Here is a 19,088-nt window from a genome sequence, read left to right on the forward strand (position 1 = left end):
GCTTCATGCGTTTTTTTTTCAATGAAAGTATGGTATTAATTGGGCCAGGCCATTTGTTATACAATAGTACAGACCAGATCAGAGCAGACCTTAAAAGATGGTGATTTGAACTTTCAAAACCTACATCCTGTGTTTAGTGAAAAAGCCATTGCATCTCCAAAAATGTAATTGTGAAACTTGGAATTTCATATTTTCTTTCTACATTACCAATTAGGTTCACTTGCAGTATACTCTTGTTAAAACCTGCTTTTTAATGGTGTTTTGTACTAAAGCTACTTGGTATATCTTTAACCAATTATGAGGCTTACCCAGGAGCCCCATTAGCAGACTTTATAATTGACTGGATGAGCTTGCTAAAACCACTGGGAAAGCTTTGGGACTGATGTTTTCAGGGTGTATTTGTGCATAGGATCATAATCGGATTGCTACAAGTGCTCAATAGATATATGGAAGATGCGGTTAGCTTTTGCTTGGTTTTTGTGAAGGGGCTCCTATGCTAATGACGATAGGAGATTTCTGATGGAGAATGATTGACCCTTAGTGATGTCTTTCAATTTCAACAATGCACATTCTATATTGAGTGTCAAATTAAGGAAACATGGAATTGTTTATCCTAAGAATGAGCAGCTTTAAGAGAACACTGACCTTGAAATAGCAAATAATATTCAGGGTTTTTTTTGTATACCCTTTAACCCAATTTCTGGCAGTGGTGTTCCTTTGTCTCAAACTTCTTACTACATAGAAAAAGAAAATGTGTTTTACAGAAGCTTGATAACTAATGTCGAATTTGTAGGGTTAACAAATTCAATTTTTAAAAAAAATCACATTCTTTATCAGCCTAATTTAAAGATCATTTGTAGCCATGCTCTTCAAAAATAAGAAAAGTGCAATTTAAAACTTTTTTTTGCACTTATCCTGCTGGCAGCAGTGTGAATCCTACAGCACAGTTAAACTATAATTAATTTTAGTTAATTAGTCTCCAGAGTCTTGACTTTGGACTAGCATCGTCAATACCCAGGCATCTGCAAAATGGATACTTAGAACAAATGTCTCTGCAAATCTGGTCCACCTTTCAGGGACAAGTCAAAACCTTTCCCACCTTGACTCATGCTAGTGATTTGTTTGTGCTTCACTGAGGAGTCAGGATTCCTGAAATTGTTATACATTCATTTTTTCAAGTCACATGCGTTCTTTCAGTATTAATTAGATATCATCTATTTTTTATTGTAGAAAAATTAGATAAGGGAGGCCATTCAGTACATCTAGTTCATCCTTCCATAGAAATCTATAATCTGCCATCACAATATTGAAATGCCTCTTGAGTGACTAGCCTCTTCGTCCCAATGCTTTACTTGAAAGTCTATTTACTATGTGTTCTCAATATGTGATCAATAATGAGAATTTGCCTTTTACTAGTTTGGACCTATTTCTCTCTGTCCTGCAAACTATCTATATTTCAAATTTGCTACATGTGTCACACTGTTAATTTTTCTCAGAATATTGATGCCCAAATAGAGTTTCAACATGGAAACAATATTTTTAGCTTGCCAATTGCCTTCCATTTAAGCAAATAGTCTTAATTACATTTACCTACCTTCCAATTTGCATTTTTTGCCCATGCACCCTATCTAATCTATCCTTGAATGTTGCTTGCTTTTCCTCCACTGCTAACTCAAGCAGTCAAGAATTTTTCCTGCCCTTTGTAAATCTCCTACATTTTTTAATTCCTGTAACCTTTTATCTCTGAATCTCTCTGGTGTTTTGCGGAACTGAATATACTTTCAGAATTAATCCCATTCCCTCATTAATCAGTTTACAGTTTCCTTTTGATCTGCAGAATTAACTATCACCAATATTGATATCTTCAAATTTCTGTGACACGTTTGTGCTTGCGGCGGCACACTTTGGGCTCTGAATAGTACTTCAGAGGCTTCCAATGCCCATATCAATGTGTAGCATCACTATATACTCTGAAGGAAACTTACATTGTCTTGACCTTGTGGGCAAAACTGCAAGAGATCCACTACTTTTGAGGTATGTTTTACTATACCTTTTTAAAGATCTCCTCTGAATCACCACCTTTCCAAATTGATATCTGATCTTTCTATGTCATTTGAGCTTCTGACATTAGGAATTGGCCTCATTAGCCTTTTCTACACTTTCTGGCCTTAAATTGTTCCCTTGTGCCATGGTAACCAAAATGAATACAGTGTAGAAGGTATGCCTCACCAGAGCTTTAACTTGTACTCAAATCATTTGATAGTGTAACTCAACATTGCTTGCTGCTGTTTCTTGCTAGTTTCCTCCCTGCACATTTTCCTTTCAACTGAAAGTGCTGGAGTCTGGATTTTGGTCTCTTATAGTACCTCAGGTTTTTTCTAATCCTTTTCCTTGTTAGATGTTAGCCTTGTCTATTATTTTAAGTGAGCTTTAACATCAAGTACCTGTAGGCTATTGGAATCAGGTGAAATTCACAGCCAGTTATTCTGTCATTGCTTGACACCAACACAGTTGCATATCCAGCAGGAGTCACTTTTTTTGTTCTATTGCCTTTCCCTAACTCAGGGATGCTAAGGCTAACTGCAGCACAAATGCTCCCGAGATCCCCTAACAGTACAGACAGGGAATGGAGGTAAGGGCTTCGTGGCCTGTATGGTTTATTCCATGCATTGGTGAGCATACAGTGTTCATGAAACGTGCCTGACGAGCATGGAATTCTGACTATAGTGGGGATGGAACATTGAAAACTGAGCTATGTTTGCATAATATGTTGTCTTCAGTGCAGATTGCTAAGTTTTAAGTTTGTGCGATCACATACAGGTTTTCTTGATATTTTCCTGTAGAGGTTCCTGGGAAAGCAAATTGAACTTGTGCAACACTTTCTTGCCTTGGACAATGGTGGTTGTCTTTATGGAAAACAGCGACTAGTTTGGACTTTCACAGGTTCTGATATTCCTGTATTTATAACTTTAAGTGTAATACATAGTACTGGGAGAAACCATTCATTGTTATCCTTCATGCATCATGGTTATTCCTTATCTAGTAAATTCCCTGGAAATAACATGATTTTTTCCCCCCACTTTTGTCTACCAGTTTGTTGATGTTCACTTCTTGACTTTGTCATGACATGCTGTCCCTGAAAAACGAGTTTTTTTTGATGTCTGTATCCAATGTGAATTCATATCCCGGAGTGTCAATTTTCTACAGCACTGTAACCATCTATATAACTGCAGGCCAGAGGTTTAGTTATACTATCTGTCTTCTGTTCTCTGAATTACCTATTGGATGTTGGCATAGGGGTCTTGGTAATCTGCGATTGGAACCTGATTATTGGTGCTTCCAGGGCACTCAAATGTTTACTTTTGCATTCAAGGCTGCCTGTTCTAGAAAGGTGATGGAAAGGTGCCAACCCTAGTCCTCAGCACAAGCTTAGATGTTGGGTGTACCTTTCTGGGCTAGTATTGTCTGAGTATTTCTATCTATTTAGTTTTCTTATGAAGATTGTCAAATCTCAGAACACTATCTGTCTTGGGTATACAACTGGAAGCATTGTATGTGTGCATACTGTTTGTGACACTCACCTGAAGTATGTTGAGGAATGCTATAGCCAGCCATAATATGTAGTCATCCATAACTTAGCAATGTTTTCATGTTTTTGCAATTATATAGTGTCCTTAACATAGTAAGATGGCATTTCTATGAAGAAATGATTTAAGACATGAGACAAAAAAATCAGCACAAAGGAAAAGAAGATATTGGGACAGTTGACTAAAAGCTTGGTCATGGTGTAGATTTTAAGGAATTTCAAAGCAGGAGAGGTTTGGGAAGGGAAGTAATTCCCAGAATATGGGGCCTAGGTGGTGGAAGGTGCTGCCACTGGTTGGCAAAGGACTTCAGGGGGTAGAGGGTTGCACAAGATATCAGAATTGGGAGGAGTACTCTTCCCAATTTATATTGTAGGGCTGGACTGGAGGTTGAGGTAGGGAGGGGTGGGCCATGGAGGCATTTAAACATGAGGATGAAGAAGGGACTTGGGGTAAGTTTTGGACTAGCTCAGGTTTATGCAAGGTGGAATGTATGAGAACAGTGAGGAGAAAGTTGGAGTAGTATAGTTTTGGAGGCAACAAAAGCATGGATGAAGGTTTCAGCAGCATATGGGCTGTGGCAAGAGTAGCGATGACTGATGTAATAGAGGTGGAAATTTGTAGTCATTGTGGTAGAGAGGATATAGATTTGGAAGCTTAGCTTGGTTTCATATATGATGCCAAGATTGAATTCATGGCTTGGGAATAGATTTTCTGGCAGGCCCAAAGACACAGGCTTAGGTCTTCCCAGCATTTAATTGGAAATTTTCTCTGTATTTAATTGGGGAACGGTCAACATCAAAGGTTGCAGATTGATCAAAAAGCATGATCTAGAGACAGTAAGCCACGGTCGTTATTGCAGCAGATGTCAGGGAGGGAAAACTACAGTAGAAGAGAATGGAGAGTTCAGTAGTTTCATGGAAAAACTATAGAGCAGCAGGGTGGGTTTTATGGACATGATAAACTCGTGGAAGACAAGGGATGATAGAGAAAATTGAGAAAGGATGCGTGCCAGGGCATTATCACCGACCAGAGGAAACTAAAGTAATTGCTGCCCTGTGTATTTACAGCTGCCATTCTAAAGCCTGAAATATCTGCATGAAGATTAAAGGAAAAACCTTCAGTTTTATATATGATCCTAAATATCCCAATTATTAAATTGGAATAAACTTAAGTTATATAAGTGGTAGGAAAACAAGTACCCCACAGCACATTGTGCTTAATGTCCTGCATTTCAAAAAACAAGAAACAGGTGCCAGTGTTATACTGTTCTGATCAGCCATTTATTCTATCCTTGTAATCACTTTCAGTGCAAACCGTTAGTGTGGCAAAGCTGGATTCTTTTATTTCCATTGCACAAATCTGCAGGCAGAATTGTTTTATAGGTTCTCATTAATTCTATTAATGGTATATCCTTAAATATAAATTACCTCAGTGATCTCTTTGTTAATGGAGATTAAATGAAATCATCTTGAGTCTAGAAAAAAGCTGAAATAAAAACAAAATGCTGGAAAAAGTCAGCGGGTCTGACAACAGAGAAATAGAGTTAACGTTTTGAGTCTGTATGACTCTTCAAAGCTGCTTTGACAGTCTGTGAGGCCGCTGTCAGATCTGAGTTTTTACGGCATTTACTGTTTTTATTTTAGCTTTCCTGCATCAGCAGTACTTAGCTTTTTATCCAGTAAGATAAAAGCAGCTGTTGCATGTTATTTTGTTTTTAACCCTGGGTTTTCTTCACGTTTCTGACCAATGCTGCAGGGTCAGCCTAGGCTCAATAGTCCAGTGGCACTTTAAATTGGGTTATACCTTTCTGCTTAACATACAAAGATTCGAGGATAATATTACTATTATGGATGTATTTTTATATTGTAGTACAACTAGTGATCTTCAGTACAGTCTGGTTAACCATGTCCTTACAATGGGTAGATGAACAAAAGAATTAAGTTGTCCAGACACAGGTGAATAACACCTAATGCATGAATGTAACTAGTAATAGTGCTTTATCACATGAACCAAGTAATACTACTGGAATATTTTTTAGCAAACATATAATAAAAGTCCAGTGATGACTCATCAGCAATGATGGGCAAGATGAAAGCACTGATTTTTATGTTTAATGATTGGGTAGATTTTGATTTATTCCCTGGAGATGAAAATTAAAGGAAAATCCAGTGTAAATATTTGTTTATAGAAAATCAATAAAATTGAATGGTGTTACAACCCAGTTAGGGACTTGTAATATTTTTGTTTAAAGTAGACAAAGTTTGAAATCCCTGTTACCCATTAAGAGGATAAAGCCACAAGATTCCATGGTTTTAAACTAACAAAATTAACTTTGCTATACAATCTCAATCGATCCTTTCCTGTTAATATTCAGAATGCACATACATGTTAAATATGAATTAACAGGCAATCTGATTGGACACACCACACTGCACATTAAATGGCACATATGACTCAGACAGAACCCACAGATTTTGCAGCAACCCACCCAGATGTCAGTGGCCACTGGAGTCACAATCTCGTTAAACTAGTGTCCCTCACAAAGGATTTCAACTCCTCACTTTTTCAAAGAACTGGTCTCTGAATTCCCTCAAAAGCCACTCTGACTCGGACTGTATCATCAACTGTTAACCTCCGACTGGTTCAGTCTCCTCCTGTGACTGCGTTCGGTGGGATTCTCAAAGTTGCACTCCTGCCCATTCCAACTGTTTTGCAGACATCTAGTTTCACTAAGCTAGCACTGGGTTTACTGAATGCTTTTAAACTAATTTTAGTTCTAACTCCCAAAACTAAACATTCTCTGGACTGCACTTTTTTTTTGCAAGCAGTGTAGACATCATGCATCCGGTTTTCTAGCTAAGGAGTCCACCTGCTGTTTTTATGGCTCTGTCTCTTCTCTTCTGACTCTTTTGAGCAAACGTGGATAACCAACATGGGTAACTTTCTGAACTGCCATTTTCTTTTAGGTGTTTTGGGAAAATCTCTCTAGCTCAGCAACTTAGTTACCTTCTCAACAACGATCTTCCCAGAACTAAGCATTACCTATAAAATATTAACCGGAACCACGAACTATAGATATTTTCACACTTGAGTTGATGGTGCCTGACTAATTCCTTAGTAGAGGAATCCTGTGCAAGGTCACAATTGGTTATAGAGAAAGCTTGACACGGATTATGGTACATGTTTTGTCAGCAGGCTATTTGTGTGAGAAGGGACAAGGGCAGCAGAGTTACAGATGTCCTCTGCTTTAGGAAAGGGAGAATGTGGGAGGCCAGCCAGGAGTGCATTGGAATAGTGAAAAGTCTAGAAGTAACAAAGGTATGGGTGAGCGTATTAGCAGATGAGGCGGGGGTAGATTCGGGAGGTGGAAATGAGCAGTCTTGATGATAGCATGATTATGTGGTTGGAGGCTTACCTCTGGACAGCAGGCTTGAGGGGCTGTAAGGCCTATTGCAATTCCTATGTTCCTATATAATTTTGGTATCCTATGGATTGATCTCATGGATTGCCTCCATTGATTGCACTTATAGCTGAGTTAGGGTTTGGGCATTTAATCTGGCATTGCGAGTGAAGTATTAAAGGGGGGCTGCTTAATTGGTTGCATGTTCCAGGGGGTTTAAATGATCCCATGGAATGATTTAAAGATGAACAGTAAGGTTTCCTGGTCAATGTTTCAGCACCACCAGTGATGGATTAACTGAGTTTACTGCTTGTGGGATTGTGCCTTTTTATGACTTCTATATTCATCCATGTAATTCAAATTATGTGCAGTCTTTTTGAGTGAAGCAATAACATGTGATATAAATGAAAGTAACGTGTTCTCCTTGTACTTATTGTTTTCAACACTGGGTTAGTGACTCTATTTGAGTCTGATCGAGTTCAATAAAGAGTTATATCAGTAATTAAAACATCGATCATCTTTACTTTTAATAATGCTCAGAAATTGCTGAAGAACTTCTGTGTTGAACCCTAAGAGTGAACAACCCTTGGATCTAAACTGCCTTACAAGGCAGTAACCTATTATTAAAGTACAAGTCTAATTATAGATCATTTTGGAACAAAATGTCAACACTAAACTTAATCTGTCTCCAGTTGTACAGTTGGTTATTTTGGCAAACATTGACTGTTTCTAATCAATGTGCCGAATTTATGTCCCAGTCCTCTTGGTTGCATTTCATGCAAATATTTTAATGTGTAAATGTAGCTGAAGTTAAGCTATTTTACAGACCAGTTTCTCATCATTTAGTACATGCTCTTTGTGATGTGGCTAGACTGCAAGGAATACTGTACATGATTGTCCGGATAGGTTTTCCTTTGTTTAATTCAATCAATGTTTGTTTTCATCAGAAAATGGTCGCAAATAAACAGATCCTACATCTTTTTGTTGCATTTTATTTGGGGCTTATTTATCCGCAACTAAAATCTATTAATTTCAAAGGAAGAACTGAAATGCCAATTGCACAGGTTTTGCATCAACTTTTTAGTAGGGAGGCATAGATCTAGATTTCTGTAGAAAAAAAAATTGAGCTTACTCTTGTTTCAACTTCTATTACATTCAAACACTCCAATACCCCATAATACCATTGAACACCAGAGAGGCAAAAGGGAAATTTTACATGAGAACCAGTAACTTGCTGGCTTCCTCAACTCTGCAGTAAGGATTCCTAAAAGTGGGTAGGTAAAAGAGAAGTTAGTATTAAAGTTTTTAAACTATAAAGAAATGATTCAAATGTCTACCTATTGATTTCCTAATGAAATTATATTGCTGTTGTTGGCTTAAACCTAAGTTTTCATAAAATCCCCGGTATATTCTCTCCCTAATATTTCGTACAGATTGCTTCCTCTGATTTGCCTCACTTTAAAATAAAAACAAAATACTGTGGTTACAGTATTTCTGTCTTTCTCTCCACAGATGCTGTCAGACTTGCTGAGATTTTCAGCAATTTTTGTTTTTGCCTCTTATTTTGCTTGCTTTTCATTTTCTTCCGGTTCAATTGTTTGTTTGCTATCCATTTTATACTGGGTATGGATGACTTGCTAACAATGAATATATCCTTAACAGATGAACCGACTCCACCAAAGTTTTGTTCTAATTATAGAAATCTTGGCTCCACTGAATGACATAGTCCACTGGTGCACTAACATGCTGCACCAACTATTTTACCATAATACCTGTCCAATAAACATTTTAGTGCGCTGCCCCCTGCCCCCCTTATTGAAGGTTAATTATTTCAAGTGGAATATTCTTTTTAACAAACCAGTTTCTGCCTACACATCTTTGTGGGTACTGGAGTTTGAATGTAATAGAAGTTGAAAGAAGAGTGATTACCCTTTTTAAAGTTAGTCTTTTACTAGCAAAAGGTTTGTTTTGTACTGTTTGGATACTTCTCGAAACACAACTGTGACCATTTGCTTTTTCTGCCTTGTGTGTAAATATTTTTGGACAACATTGACTTTCAATTCACTAATCTAATATTTCTAACAGAATTTCCCTTCAAATTAAAATAAAGTATTCTGCTTTTCTAACTGGAGTTCTGATGAAGAGCCATCCACCCAAAATGTTGACCTTGTTTCATGCTCCACAAATGCTGTCAGACCTGTTGAATATTTGAATTTTCAGTATCCACTGTGGGTTGCTTTTGGAATCTTAATCCAGTTTTTTTAAAAAAAAATGAATAACTCATTATTTTGGATAAGACTTTCTAGTTCAAATTGTGATATTCCTTCATGGCAAAATATTTTTCTGGCTAATTTTAAATTATTTAGCAGCTGTAAATACATTTCTCTTCACCTGGAAGAGCAGTGGCCAAAGTGAGTTTGGACTTTTGATCAATTTGCAGTTTCTTCACCCTTGGATTGCATTGATTTCTTTTGTGTATGTCAAACCAAAGAATAGGTTAAGTGCTATACGATTCAGATAAAAACAAATGACTCTGGATTCTGGAAATTCTGGAATATAACAAAAATGCTGGAAATACTCGGGTCAGGCAGCGTACAGAGAAACAGCTAGTGTTTCAGGTGGAGATAACAACATTTCTATTTTTCATCAGTTCTGAGTGAAAAGTTGAGTTTGGAAAGGCGTGGGGGGGGGGTGAAGACAGGAGGAACAAAAAGTCTGTGATAAGATGGAGGGCAGGAGAGATTAAATAATAGATGATTTCAAGATGCAACAGCCAAAGAGTGGTGTTGGGTACAGTATAGAAACAAAAGTTATCCAAATGAGGAGTGAATGATTACATAGCTGTTTGAATGTAATATGAAGGGATAAAGAAAGAAACAAAATCAATCCAGCTAAATGATAAAAGGGGAAATAAAACTAGAACAAAATGAAGGCAAGTTATGACCTCAAGTCCTCGAACTCTGTTAAGTCCAAGAGGCTGTATTGTGCTAAGTCGAAGTTAAGGTGCTATTTGTTCCTTGAGCTTGTGTTGAGTTTTATTGGAGCACCAGCAGGCCATGGACAGAGAGGTCAGCATGGGAGTCGGGTGAAGAATTAAAATGATAAGCAGCTGGAAGCTTGGCTTCATGTCATACTTGCAGATGAATGGAGATGTTCCACAAAGCGGTCACACAGTCTGTTTGGTCTCCCCAGTGTAGAGACCACCACATAGTGAACAGCAAATGCAATATAATGAACTAAAGTACCACCAATCAATTGCTGTTTCACTAGGAAGGAGTTTTTTGGGCCTTGGATGCTGAGAAGGGAGGAGATGAAAAGCTGGTTGTTGAGCCCCATGTGCTTTCATTAGAAAGGTGCTATAGGGAAGGGAGTGGGTGTTAGGATGACTGAATAGTGGACAGGGTGTCACAGAGGGAATGGTCCCTTTAAAATTGAAAGGGGAGGGCAGGGGAAGATGTTTGGTGGCAACATGCTAGAGTTGGTGGAAATGGAGGATGATTCATTGAATGCAGAGGCTGGTGGGGTGGAAGGTGGGGACAAGCCCTGTCATGGTTCTGAGGGGGAAGGGGTAAGGGCAGAAGTGCGTGAAATGGATCACACACTGGAGGGCCCTGTCCAACATGTGGGGTAGGAATCCTTGGTTGGGGAAAGACCACTTGTCAGAAGCACTAGTGTAGAAGGTTGGATCACCAGAAGAGATGCAACATTGAAACTGGGAGAGTAGAATGGAGTTCTTGCAAGAAACTGAGTGTGAGGAAGTGTACTCCAGGTAGCTGTGGGAATCTGTGGGTTAGCCCATCTCCAGAAATGGAGACAGAAGCTAAGGAAGGGAACAGTCAGATGGGACTAAATGAAGATGAAATTTTCCAGTTCATGGTGAGAGCAGGAGACTGCACTGATACAATCATCAACGTACCAGAAAAAGAGATGAGGGAGTGGGGGGGGGGCCTAAGTAGGACTGGAATAGTAAATGTTCCACATATCCCAAAAAAAGTTAGGTGTAGCTAGGACCCATGTGGGTACCCATAGCAACACCTTTTTTGGATAAAGTGAGTGGAGTTGAAGGAGAGCTTGTTCAGAGTGAGAACAAGTTCAGCCAGGTGAAGGAGGGTGGTGGTGGATGGAGACTAATATGGCCTCTGTTTTTGAGGAAGAGCTGGAGAACTCGGACTGTCCTTGGGGGTTGTGGGGTGGGGGTGGATGGAGGTGTAGAGGAACTGGATGTCCATAGTGAAGAAGAGGCAGTTAGATAAAAGCAAACTGTTCTTCAGTCCCAGCTTTTGTTTCGCTAATGTATAAGTTCTAACGTGGACATTCCTATTGCATGTTTGTTGTTGGTGGGATTTTACACAGGAATCCATGGAGCAGATACTGGGGAATTTCTGTGAACTTGTGATCAGAGCCCATTACTATTCCAGCTGCCCTGTAGGATTTTTTTGGATGAGCTAACAGATCTTCATTGCTCTGGCCAACCAGAGGATCTAAATTTAATCCTAAAGGGATGGAGACTATGAAGAACACATTCAAAACACCTTGCAATTATAACAACCTGTTGTCAAACCATGTAAGTTTTGTCACGTTATCAATCTTTTTCATTAAAAATCTGGAAATAGGAATTTGTAATGGAAATGACCTCTGTAAACTTGTCACGCTGCAGTTAAACCCTCTGATCTGCTGTGCTACAGCATCCCAGCTTTGTGTTTCCAAGCTCCTTTGCTTTTACTGCAGAGAGCTTCTCCACTTCTGAAATTGTTGTTTTGAGCACTGAATAATGTCTGTGTACTCTGGTCCATTTATTTCCTGACTTCTGATCCCATGTGACCTGACGACCACTCCATTTACTGGGCAACAGTTAAGAGCACTTCAGTTATAACACTTCCACTGTTCTGGCTAAAATCAGCTAACTGACGTAAGATCACACAGTTTAAAAAACCCTCAGTTATCATCTAAATAAAGGGAACTTCGGCTGCACAGCAGTTGGGAATTGCAGCTGCAAGTCAGCCCTGGGAGAGTAGGGGCTGAACAGATGGACATGGGTGATCTCTCCATTCATGCAGGGTCTCTGAAACTAGCTGATGTGCACTTTGATCTTCAACAGTCCAATGCACCAGGGCAACTGGGAGTTGTTCAGTTTTGCGGTACTGCCTTTTATTAATCTTTTCATTGTCTGAGATCCAAAGGTTGAGATTCCCCATTCGTTACTGAGGAGCATTCCATACCCCCCCCCCCCCCACCCCACCAAGACAAGGGAGTTAAGGGTTATGGTGAGGGTGGACAGATGGCAAAGTGGAGTTGAGTCCACAACCAGATCAGCCATGATCTTATTAAATGGTAGAGCAGGCTTGAAAGGCTGAATGGCCTACTCCTGCGCCTAATTTCTATGTTCCTATGTTATGTTGTCTTTTGAGGATTTTATAAGCCTCAATATTGTATTCCAGAAATCTCTATCCAGAATTCCGCATTCCATTGGAAGGCAAGTATCCTCAACTGTTGAGTTGTCTTCTCTAAATCCAATCACTGATTTTCTGATTTCATTGCCTTATTTGGTGTGGTATAAGCAGCAGATATGATTTAAAATAAGGCAAAATACTGCGGATGCTGGAAATCTGCAGCGAAAACAAAAATGCTGGAAAAACTCAGGTCTGACAGCATCTGTGGGGAGACAGAGATAATATTGACTCCGTATGACTCTTCTATGGATCTAAAGAGGTAGAGATGTGGTGAAATATATACCAATTAATGAGGTGGGGGGTGGAACTGGTAACCGGTTCATTTTGGTGTAATTCCAACTGTATTTATCCATAATGTGGTACAAGTCAGAGCTTGAAATTAATTGTAATTAATTTTATGATTTACCTTCAGGGGAAATTATTGCATTGGTATCTCATCTGCAGAGCACTGCTCCAGCTTTCACTATTTTAGAACCACACGTTCAAGATGCTATATAAATGCAAGTTGTTTTTTTATGTTGAGGTGTATATATATTATTTTCCAAGATGAAAGCTGACTTCTGATCAAGTCCCAAATCTGTACATATATTTAAATTATTCTATCTATTGCTGCCTAATCAGCCTTTCTTGTTAAATAGTTCCCATGTCCAAATTTATATTATTTTAATAGCTTGAAGAAGTCTATTACTGAAAACTAACCTGCTTTGTCAAATATATACCTTCCTTATTGCACATTTTTGTAACAATATGTTGACATGAATCTTATTGTGTTCAAAGCAGTGCAACAAGTTGGAGATTAAGTTGGTAGAATTGATATCCTTGGTTTAAGCCGTCCTAACAGGCATTTGCACAAAATCAAGTGCCTAGACATCATCAACCAAGCTGTGTAGTTACCCATCCAGCTAGAAATAAGACAGTTTGCAAAAACTGGAAGTTTAGGTGAAGTAATTACATCTTTTAATAACTTAGCAACTTCAAAATATTTTGCTAAAAGCTTAAAGGTTTGCAACTCTGTAACTGTTGTTGTATTAGTTGGCACATCTGTTCTTAGCAGGGATTAACTAGTAGCTGTGAATTCCTGAACTATTGACTCAAAAGCATTTCATCCTAAATGTTTCAGCAACTAGTGTGTGTAATTTGCCTTTATCACATTGCTAATGAAACCTTTTCAAATGCCCTATTGATTCACAAATGTAAAAGTGGTTAAAAGCTCTTCACGGAGTATGGCTTATGCTCATTGTAGGAAAAGTCTTCGAATATCACTGAATATGAGCTCAGGTATTAAATTTGATTTTAATTCTGAAATTATTACCCAGGCAACACTCATACCAATTACATTTGTGTATTTAAGACAGGAGGTTAAAAAATTTGAGCGGGGATGTAATTGGAACTGAAAATATTTGCTTTCATGTTGGCCTCCTGATCTTCAGTGTATATGTGAAAGATCAAAGGTTGGTGTTCCTAGTGAAGGCAGTTCATCATTATTGAAGATCATGAAGCTGACGACATTGTAGATTCAAAATAGAAAAGAATGAAAGTTAAATGAAGAGATGGATTCTAATAATTCATAAGTTGCTGAAAAGGAATAAAGAAAGGAATGTCGAGCTAAGGTTGGAAAGAACTTTTTAGCCCTTTGTTTTGCATTTGTGACCATCTTGGGCAAGAGAAAAGCAAAATGGTAGATTTTTTTTTGGAATAGAGCCTCAAAGTTAAAGTATTTTCCAATCTTCATTTCTCTAACCAAATAGTAACTAAAATCTGACCTGACACACTCTCCTGAACAGGTTTTGGTGACCATAACAACAGAATAGTAACTGTATAGTACATAACATACTCTTGTGCTTCTAAAACAGGAAGTCAATTCTTCATTTAGCTTGATCCACTAATGCAATTAAAATATGCATTCAAAGTAATTGGGCCTTGTAGCAATTTTTCCCCTTTTCCTCTTAAGGCATGGTTAATTGCTAGAAAACGGCTCTATGATTGGCTGCTCTAGTATCTTTCCCAGAGGTATTTGGCAACTAATTGCCCAGAGGGTATACCCCAGCCAAACTCTCTTGAGTTGTGAGGCATTCACATGCCTTTCCAACAAAAGTCACTGCATAGTAATCGGGAACGAGAACAGTGACTATTACTTTCGGCCCAGGTGGTAAAGCTTAGTATGGAACCCTTGCCATCTTCGCCACTAAGACCAGTCACCTTTTTTGTGCAGACTTGGAATCAAATTTAGAATATTTCTAGTTTAAATTACACTGTTACTCACTGGTAAAGCTACAGAGCCATTGGATGAACTGTATTGATATTGTTTAAATTGAAAATGAGGGGATGTTGCTGCAACCCGATCCAGGACAAGATCCTTATTTACTGGTTGTATTTCTCAATGTATCATCGGGATAGTCAGTAGTGAGTGGTACCCAATTAATTGAACATGATCTTCCTGTATAATGTCCCCAGAATTACCTTGATTTTCAAAATTCACTACAGATGCAACATGTTGAGTGAATAGCCTATCGTGAAAACTTGCGGCATAAATCTTGTGCAACTGAGAAAGCGTACTTGTTATTTGGAGAAATAGGGTTCTTAAATATTGCAGTAAAGAACAAACTGAAGACTAATTGCATTAATACCTAAAGAGAGATGCACTTAATATGGATTCAGAATTGGTAATGTGCTGATTTTCATTTTTATAGCCAGAAAGTATGCAAACTTGTTTTTGTCTTTTCCTAAACTATAATTGGCATATCATGTGCTTCTAATTATTTTCATGGATGAACATAATCCCCTGATGCTTTGGTTAGACTTCAAAAATATTTTCTTCCTATGAGTGTAATAATAGCACTTTAAAGGAGTTGCATAGAAATGGCTCTTTCTAGTTATTCAAAGTGGGAGAAAGTTAAAATGCTGATGACTTCAAGATTTGTTTGTATTTTCTTATAATTACATAATTGAGTTAATAGCTTGTAGATGATTAGTTTAATAGATTTAATTTTCTGCCTGTTAATAGATCAATGTACGTGTCACTACCATGGATGCCGAGCTAGAGTTTGCCATCCAGCCAAATACAACTGGCAAGCAGCTCTTTGATCAGGTAAGCTTAATTCTTTTTGTTCACTTCATGGGATCAAAATTTGGCATTTTTATTTGGAAGTGAATCCTAAATTGCTCTAATTTTGCCTTGTGGCTGAAAGTTTAAATTAATTTCTACAGTGGTGTGTTTTAGAATTCCTAAAGCTCTTGAAATCGACAACAGCAATTTGTACTTGTATAACACAATGGAAAAATGGAGGATGTGGCTAAAAGCATGGCCAGTTATTTTGTTGTTTCTGTAGCTGAATAGAGTTGGTAGGGTTTACTTGAGGGCGTTTGAAAGTAGAGCTGAGACATCTGAAAGCTTATCACCTGAATGGTGAGTGCAGTGAAGGGTGATGCACAAGGGACCAGAAGGTCACAGGTTTTCATGTAAAGGCAGAGGAGGGTTACAGGTGTAAGACGAGACATCAGTGATTTGCAAATATGAGTAAGGATGTTGGTTTCAGTATGTGGAGACAGGGCAGATTGGAATGATGGGAAAACTAGACTCTGAGGCTGCTAGGTTGGGTTTTATGCAATTTGTAGGCAGAAGCATTTATGAAGTTGAATATGGAAGTATTAAGGATTAGGAAGAGGCAGGTAGTGTTGCCCCATGTGTGTAACAGCAGTAGTTAAAAGAGCTGAGTTGGGGCAGAGGTGGGTTTTGTCAATGTACATGCGGCAGGTTCTCCTTTCTACACACCACTACTGAGGAACGGCATGCAAAGGAGCGAGCCAGAGATATATGGAAATTTAAGATGTATAAAATTTGAATGGGATTGGGAAGCGAAGCAATTAATTTTGTTCAAGAGGGAATGGGAACCGTGGTCACTTTCGCCAAATGAAAGTCCGGAGAGGAGAAATGGTGAGGCAGGATGGAACATCCAAATGTTGAAAGACAGTGGATAACTCAATAAAAATTAATGCATTTGTTTGTATCTTCATGTTTGCACTTTACATGGGCCTCCACCGTTCTTAAAGGCTCCACCACTGTTGTGGCAGGGGATGGGTGGTGGGCATTTTCTTGTGGGGGTGTATCTATGGGGCATCCTGATGCTCTTGCTTACACAGCTGTGGCTTAACCAATATTTTATATAAAATTTTAATGACTAATGTACACTGCAATGCTTCTAATTATTAAACTCAAAATTCAGTTGACCTTTTTATGGTTCTACTTGAATTTGCATTTTCAGATATTTATGTATTTCTATCCCCCTGACCCCTCCCAATATTTTCCCATTCCTTGTTTTTCCTCGTGCTTATCCTGCCTACATCTTTCTCAACTCTTTTTTGCCAAACCTGTTTCTGGTTTTGAATTCTTCAAAAGCATAGGGAGCTCAAGTTAGGTGTACCAAAAAAAAGGTGCACCCAGGACTGACTGACTCCCTGGTATACAATTTCCCTCAAATCAGACACTGTCCTTTTACCCTAACTTTGTTTCCTGCTTATCCATGCTGCATCATTTCTTCTTGAATCACCTACCTGAATTTATTTTTAAATAAACAGTTTGAGACAGCTGATGGAATATCTTTCGAAATCCATATGCATTACACCTACACACTTATTTATCTTAGTTGGTCAATTTAAAGAAAACCATGTTTTGCCAAATACTACTAGCCTTTAATGTGACAGTATATAACTGGCATCAGCAAAAAGGGATATGAAGCTGCCAGATTATTGTAAAAACTAAACTAGCTTATTAATGTTCTTTAGAGAAGGAAACCTAGCATCTTTACCCACCCTGGCCTACATATGACTCCAGTCCCATAAGTGTGACTGACTCCTAACAGTCTTCAGGCCTAGCAAGTTGCATAGTTGAATCAGACTGCTATACTGCAGCAACTTAAGATATCCCACCATCACCTTATTAGGGCATCTACGAATAGGCAACATATACTGGCTTTTCCAGCGACACTAGATGACAAAGTTAGGAAAATCTATTTTTTTAAAAAATAATCTCACTTTCAGCCTATCCCTTATAGATAATTCAGACACAGGCATATATATTGAGTAAATATAGAAAATGGTCTCTTCTATTTTGTGGGGGTTGATTTCAATAGTCTGGACTTCTAATGTTCAAAACTCCTAATTTTCATGCTCCTGAAGCTACTGACTTGGGGTTACTCCATTAATGTTTTGGAGCCCCATTGGCTTACCCAGCATGCATTCTTTGACTTGAGGCAGCATAATGAAATATTGGATATATAAAATCTTTCATTGCTAATGCAATTGAATTAAATTTTCACTTGGTCCAATACATTAATAGTGAAATGTATATTGGATGCTTGAGGGATTTTACGGCTTTCTATTTGAGGTGTTTGAATGTATTAACTCCAATTCAATTGAAGCCTTGAAATTGTTCTAATATGTTGTGAACATGGCAAGTTTTATTCACTCTGTGCTAACAGCCAGTTTACTTGCTACCACAACTGCCACTTGCATTAAAATTAATGATGGGAGACGTTGTCTAAACTAATTAACAGATGCATTGGTATTGATATCTGCACAATCCTTTTGCCACTGTGTACTAAACTAATTGAGCATCTTTACCTACCCTGGCCTACATATGACTCCACTGCCATAAGTGTGACTGACTCCTCAGGCCTAGCAAGTTGCATAGTTGAATCAGACTGCTATACTGCAGCAATTTAAGAAGATATCCCACCGTCACCTTATCAGGGCATCTATGAATAGGCAACACATACTGGGAACTAATTTTGTAACAAGCTACTTAAAATTTGCATTTAAATCCAACTTCTAGAAGTAAATGAATTTCATGAATGTGTAATAGTCATAGCAAGGGAATCTGAGTATTCCAGTCAGTTCATAATGAGGAACCTGTTATTTGCCCCTTTTTAGATGGCATTTCACATCTTGTACTACATTAGACTTTAGTTGTGGTTGGCTAATTATTTGCTAAGGTGCTCAATAGAGGATAGGGACCACATGGAAAAGGCACACTGATTTAATGTTTTAATGAGACTGGTCTGTGTTCACATTACTAATAGTCAACCATGAATTGGAATTTTTGAAGTTTTTCCCTAGAACTAAATGAAGCTTACACCAATGTAAGGAAAAGGGAAATCCAGCATATTGGTTATAAAAAGCAAGAAAGTGATGTAAAGAATAATAGGTGTAAAAGGAATATGATAAAATCTTGATGGATATCAAAGCTAACAGCAAAATGTTTTCTATATGTATTTAAAAAAAGAACAACCACGCTGAAGAAAAACGTGGGGTCCATTAAGGACAGATGGAAATATTTTTTATCAATTTTTACACTTTTTTTTTCCCACCCCACCACCTCATCAAAGACTGGATGCTAGATCAATTTAATTTTTAAACTCTCTTAATGATTATCATTGGCTAAATGTATATAGAGTTGAAGCACAGATCAGCCTCTATCTAATTTGCAGGGTGGAACTGGCTTGAGAAATGTGTGGCTATGCTACCTAAGCCATTGCTTTGCACACTTTGGTCCTATTACTGTATTTTTAGTAAGAAGTGGTGTTTGCTTCATGCCTAAAGAATTTGGTTTCCACTACCCATATATTCTGCAGCTTATGGCCATAATAGAAGTTT

General features: G+C 38.2%; 1 protein-coding gene across 3 annotated transcripts in view; it reads left to right on the plus strand.

Annotated features, from left to right (window-relative positions):
• The window catches only part of LOC121283999 (radixin), an 86,147-nt gene that overhangs the window by 14,986 nt on the left and 52,073 nt on the right, over nt 1–19,088 (plus strand). For all 3 annotated transcript variants that reach the window (XM_041198888.1, XM_041198887.1, XM_041198889.1), the window contains exon 3: nt 15,442–15,525. In XM_041198888.1, coding sequence (XP_041054822.1) covers nt 15,442–15,525 — 84 coding nt within the window. The remainder of the gene's footprint in view (nt 1–15,441; nt 15,526–19,088) is intronic.

Source organism: Carcharodon carcharias, chromosome 11 (assembly GCF_017639515.1).
Source record: "Carcharodon carcharias isolate sCarCar2 chromosome 11, sCarCar2.pri, whole genome shotgun sequence".
NCBI lineage: Eukaryota > Metazoa > Chordata > Chondrichthyes > Lamniformes > Lamnidae > Carcharodon > Carcharodon carcharias.